This window comes from Bos taurus, unplaced genomic scaffold, assembly GCF_002263795.3.
Source record: "Bos taurus isolate L1 Dominette 01449 registration number 42190680 breed Hereford unplaced genomic scaffold, ARS-UCD2.0 Leftover_ScbfJmS_2114, whole genome shotgun sequence".
NCBI classification, from domain to species: Eukaryota; Metazoa; Chordata; class Mammalia; order Artiodactyla; family Bovidae; genus Bos; species Bos taurus.
The window spans coordinates 1-5,595 of record NW_020191198.1 but is presented as its reverse complement, the minus strand read 5'-3'; the positions used below and the strand labels follow the sequence as shown (position 1 = coordinate 5,595).

At 63.2% G+C, this 5,595-nt stretch overlaps 1 protein-coding gene across 1 annotated transcript; it reads right to left on the bottom strand.

The window, feature by feature from the left end:
* Positions 1-223: 223 nt before the first annotated feature.
* On the bottom strand, positions 224-3,436 carry LOC112445615 (leukocyte immunoglobulin-like receptor subfamily A member 6). The gene is made up of 5 exons (XM_024989107.2): positions 3,328-3,436; positions 2,885-3,187; positions 2,358-2,552; positions 1,843-2,145; positions 224-735 (listed from the first exon to the last, which is right to left on the bottom strand). The coding sequence occupies exons 1-5, from the start codon at positions 3,419-3,421 to the stop codon at positions 569-571; spliced, it is 1,062 nt and encodes a 353-aa protein (XP_024844875.1). The 5' UTR covers positions 3,422-3,436; the 3' UTR covers positions 224-568.
* Between the last annotated feature and the right edge of the window lie 2,159 nt (positions 3,437-5,595).

Genomic DNA, 5,595 nt, shown 5'->3' with positions numbered 1-5,595 from the left:
ACCACCAGGGAAACCCCATATCGGGGCTCTTTACAAAACGATATATTCCTGAGCTCATTTACCAGTGTAGCCCTGACGGTCACTTCAAACGCCAGGGTGTCCCTTCACACTGACAGTGTTTCTGGAGAGACTACAGCGGGTGTCCTCGGACAAGGAGGAGGGGCATGCAGGGTCCAGAGGGGGCTCAGGGAAGAGTTTAGGATCCAACTGTTCCAAACAGGGCCCCATTTAACCCATTTATTCAGTTACTTTAACAGCATTCTGTTTCTGAGAAGAGATGGAGGTCATTGCGCACACCAGAGACGGCGGGCATGAACAATGAGGCTCACGTCCTCCATGCGAGTGGACAGAGCCTGCGGGCATGCAGGGTGAGGACCCACCCCTGCCATGTGGGATGTGCCTCGGGCCAGGGGTGAGAGCAGCAGGGAGCCGGGGTGTCCTCCCCAGGAGGGAGGGGGCCCTGTGAGCAGAGGCCGAGCCCCCTGGGGACGCCTGGGCCTCCTCCCACCCTGCGGCTCATCTCTCCCCCAGGGTCAGAGGCTCATCCAGAAGCTCCTACACCAGAAGCTCACGTCCCGGGCTCCTGCGCTCTGGGCGGTGCGGGGTCCCGGTGCTCAGCTCCGGGCTGCATCTCGGCTCCTCCGTGGTCGTGCCAAGCCTGGCAGAGAAGGATCCCGAGGAGCAGCAGGACCGAAGCCGCGAGGCCCATCCGGGTGACATTCTGCACCGTGTAGTCTGGGGTGAGGTCACACAGGTCACACAGGTCACACAGGTCAGCGCCGGCCCCGTTACTCACTGTGTGTGCCCAGGGCACCTGCCTCCCGTGAGAAGACGCAGCCCCGAGCCCAACTCCTGACAGGGACGCTGTCCTTGTTCACACTCGCGGGTCTGACAGCGGTGCTGGGGGAGGGTATCAGCCGAGCCCGAGTGTCGTGAAGGGAGGCTGTGGGTGGGCCGTGTCCTCCTCGGGAGACTCCTGGGGTCTCTCTATCTTACTGTCTCAGACGTTCCTGTCAGGACCCTGAGCTGAAGGAGCTCCGACAGCACAGGGTGGGGTGGAGCCCTCCCCTGAGCAGTGGTCTGTGGGGTCCCGGGGTGGACCCCTATGAGCGGTGGTCTGTGGGGTCCCAGGGTGCGGCCCGCCCCTGAGTGGTGTTTGCAGGGTCCTGGGGTGGGACCCCGCCCCTGATCAGTGGTCTGTGGGGTCCCGGGGTGGGACCCAGCGGTGGCTCCCACGGATCCACCTCCCCCTACAGACGTTCGCTCAGCCCTCTGTGTCTGCCAGCTGGAATCTGCCCGCGGGAGGAAGAGATCCCTGCAGCCTCCGGGGGCAGGATGTGGTGGGGGCGGACCTGCTTCTCCACAGACTGAACCCCATCCAGCAGCCTCAGGCCCCTGCAGCCTGTGGCTCTGGCGCCATCTCTGCCTGACTCCCTGCCACCCCTTGACGATCTGAGGGGCCTTGTCCTCTCAGAGAATGTTAAAATGCCCTGGGGTGGGCTGTCTCCCCTGAGCAGAGAGCCCCGAGACTCCCCAGGTTCGGATCTGGGTCTGTGGCTGGGAGACTGGGTCCTGGGAATGAGCCCAGGAAGGCGTACACTGGGCTGACCGGAGGACCCCACCTCACCCACCTCTGCCCTGCACGGCCCTGTGGCCTCCCCGAGACCCTCCCACTGACCACCTGCCCCTCCGGGATGGCAGTGTGGGAGGAAGGGGCGGGGCGCGGGCTCCAAGGCCCCTCCTTCAGGGGCCCCTCCTTCAGCGCCCCCTCCTCCACCACCGCCCTGCGCTCCCAGGGCAGAGCCCCGAGCTGCTGAGTGAGACGGACAGACTGGGCCTCACCTGCGACCACGAGCGCCAGGGGCTCACTGGGCTGTGACAGCAGGTAGGGGTCTGTGCTGAGTGAGCCGTAGCACCTGTAGGTGCCCCCGTGGGCTGAGGTCACAGGGCTCAAGGAGAACTCGGCCTGGTACCGACCGTCTTGGTCCTGGGAGCGCAGACGCAGGGGGCGATGGGATGCCCCCTCCTTGGACAGAAGGAAGGTGTCCGTCCTCTCTCCTGACTGACACAGCAGGGTCACATTCTCCCCGGGGGCCACCGTGGGGCCCGGCCGCACCGAGAGGGAGGGTCTGTCTCTGAGCCGTCCTGCAGAGAGGAAGGGGGTGCGGGCGCCGGGCCTGGTTCTGAGCGAGACTCCGCGGGCCTCTCTGGCCCCTCAGCGCTGTCTCTGTTTCTCAGAGTCTCTCCCCTCCCCAACCCCTGTCTCTCTGTCCCTCCCCGGGACCCCTCCCCCTGGTCCCAGCATCATCCCTGGGGCTCCCCAGTGGGGCCTGTGCAGAGTCTGGTCCCCGACTGACCCGCTGGCTCCTCACCTGCCACCAGCAGCTCCAGGGTCTCACTGGGGGCCGACCACTTGGAGGAGAGGCCGTGTCCACCGTAGCATCTGTACTGGCCCCTGTGGATGGTGCCCACCGGGCCAGGGGGAAGTCGGCCTGAGAGAGCCCCCCCTGGGGCCTCTGGGCAGGGCGCTGGGGGAGGTCCTGTCCCCCCACCTCGGACAGAGCGAATCTGGTGTAGCCAACGTCAGAGCGACACTGGAGGGTCAGGTTCTGTCCAGAGGTGACGACAGGGCCCTGCGGGGTCAGGAGGGAGGGCTTCCCAGACAGCCTTGGGGAGAGACACGCGCTGGGTTGTAGGGACCGCTTCCCCTGTGGACCCCCTCTCCCGGCCCGGCCCCAGGCCTCACCGTGTCTCAGTCTCTGTGTCTGTCCTGTGAGCCCCACGCTCCTCTCCCCACCCTCTCACAGGGGCTCCCCTGGGAGCAGAGACCCCAGTACGTTGTCTTGTCTGCACAAATGTATGGGGTCAGGACGGGATTCCTCACCTGAGACCAGGAGCTCCAGGGGGTCGCTGGGGGCTGACCACACCCGGGGGCTGTGCCTGTAAAAGCTGTAGCATCTGAACGTCCACCTGTGCCCGGGGGTCACGGGGCCCACGGGGAACAGGGCCTGGGTCTGCCCGTCGGGGGTTCGCTGTCCATCCAGGCCCCAAAAGGACTCGTCTTCTCCTTCCTTGGTTAGAAGGAATCTGTTAAATCCCCAACGGGAGCCACACTGAAGGGTCACATTCCCTCCCGACATCACTACAGGGCTCGGCAGGGCTGAGAGGCTGGGTTTGATGTAGGGTCCTAGGAGAGAAGGAGGCAGCTGGTTCCGTGGGGCCCCCACCCTCTCCTCCCCCCACCCAGGGCTGTGCTGTGAGAGGGACAGCCCCTGAGAGCAGACCCCCTCCCGAGGGCAGAGCCCGAGGCCACCGAGAGTCCCTCACCTGTCACCACCAGCTGCAGGGGGTCACTGCGCTCTGACCAGCCAGTGCGGGTTCTGTAGTAGCACTGATAGCTCCCTGCGTGGTCCTGTCCCATGTTTTGGATGGAGAACTTGGCTTGTCCCCGGGCTCTCAGGGGTTTCTGTCTGTCCCATGAAACTGGGTTTCCCTCTTTATCCAGATGGAACTCCTGGGCCCCCGGGGGGACCCTGACACCAGATGGTCACGGGGCTACCCCAGGAGACCACAGAGCCTGGCTCAGCCCAGATGGTGGGTTTGGGGAGGGTCCCTGGAAGGAAATCAGAGGTGGGCTCACCAGGACTCTCCCCCAGGTCCTGGCTCTCAGCCGAGACCTCCCAGACTCCCCCTCCATGACCCCCGGGCTGCCCTCCCCCTGCCCATGGCCTGGGGGTGACCTTGTCCCCACGAGAGGAGGGAGCTGGGCCCCCGGACAGACTCACCGGCCTGCACCTGGGTCCTCAGGCCACAACTCAGCCCTGGAAGAGAGCCGCCCTGTGAGAGTGTGGCCCTCAGCTCTGAGCAGCGCCTCTCCACCCGGGGAGTCTCCTGGGGCCCTGGGGTCCCCTGACGGAGTAGGCTGGCTGGGGGTCCCTCCAGACCCAGGGCTCCCCTGCCCTCCCATCTCACCAAGGCAGAGCAGGGCAGGGAGCGCGGGGGCCATGGCGTCTCTTCCCTGCGGTCCAGGCTGTGAGGATGGAGGAGACCTGGGTGTCCTCCGGACAGACAGACCACAGGGTGTGTCCTCTCTGGGGCTGGGGCTTCCTGTCACGTGGCTGTCACATCAGTGTCCCCACAGGAAGGGGAACAGCCTCTTCTTGAAAGCCAGGCGTTGTTCCTGTGACAGTCCCAGTGTGTTCCTGAGACACCCGTTTCAGGTGTGGTCAAGCAGGGCATGTCCTTCCCTCTGCAAGCCTCCCCTCGGGGTCTGCTTCCTCCTCTGCCCGCCCATCAGCAGGTCCCGGGGGTCCTCTCCGGTGGACGGGGTCTGCAGGCGCTGGAGATGCTTTGGGGGAGGATGCTGTCTCTTGCTGCCCACAGCGCTCAGATACCAGAGACACACTTTTTTTTTTTAATTGCTGGATCATTACTTTAACAATATGTGTGCTGGTTCTGCCATACTCAGCATGGATCGGCCATGTGTGTCACATGCCCTCCCTCTAGAACCTCCCTCCCCTCTAGGGTGTACAGAGCCCTGTGTGAGCTCGCTGAGTCACAGGGCACATTCCCGCGTGGTCTGTTTTACACGTGCTGGTGTGCCGTTTCCTGCTACTCTCTCATTCGTCCCCACCCTCTCCTTCCCCTCTGTGTCCACAAATCTGCTCTTTATGAGGGGACAATGATCAGAGTGTCCCTGGGCTCAGTGGAGTCCATGTGGCCGAGAGCCCAGAGGAGGCTTCAGGGAATAAGGAAGGAAACTGACTCCTCCACTGCCCCGGGGTGTGGGTTTCCCCCATGGCAGCCCCTTCGGGGCGTCTGTCTGTATCGCATCACCGTCCAGCCCGCCTTCCTGGGAACAAGCCCCTGGGTGCTTCCTGCCTCCTCAGGGCCCCGGGGTCCTTGGGCACAGTGTCCTCCGGTCTTGTCGTCACCTGCAAGCTTTAGGGAGTATTGATTGGGGGTCAGAGCTCTCACTCTGTTGGAAAACAGATGCTCCTATAAACGTGTACCCGCTGCTCATGTACCTGGGGCGGTGGTGCCCTTTCTCTGCGCCTGAGGTTCCTTCTCTGCCTGTTGTCCCGACCCCAGCCCTCAGAGGGGCTGCAGGCTCTTGCTGCCGTCGTCATGGTCAATTTCCAGACGAGGTGACAGCAGGAGAGGGTGGACATGAAGGGCTGCGGGCTGAGACTGCACCAAAGTGGGTGAGTGTGGTACCCACCCAGAGCCTCCTCTGCTCCTAACACTGAGACGTGCTTGGAGAGTGTTTCTCAACATGTAGCCACAGACAAGGGCAGAAAGAAAGTTCCCCAATGGAGGGGAACCACAGCAAAGCATGAGAGGTCGGCGGTGTGGCCCGGCGGCAGGGATCATCTCGGGGTCAGAGTAAGGTTTCCACCCATGTGGACACACAGAGGGAACCATGGTCACAGAAAAATAAAGGGAGGCAAGCATGTGGATTATTTTGTAGAACAGGTGGTCACTGAAAAGAGGTGAAAATTTTCTACGTGAACAATACAGTAGATTCAACACGTTAAAAAGTCATGCAGCCAAGAAGGCAGCTAAGCGGCCCCGTATGAAGTCGGAGCATAGCAT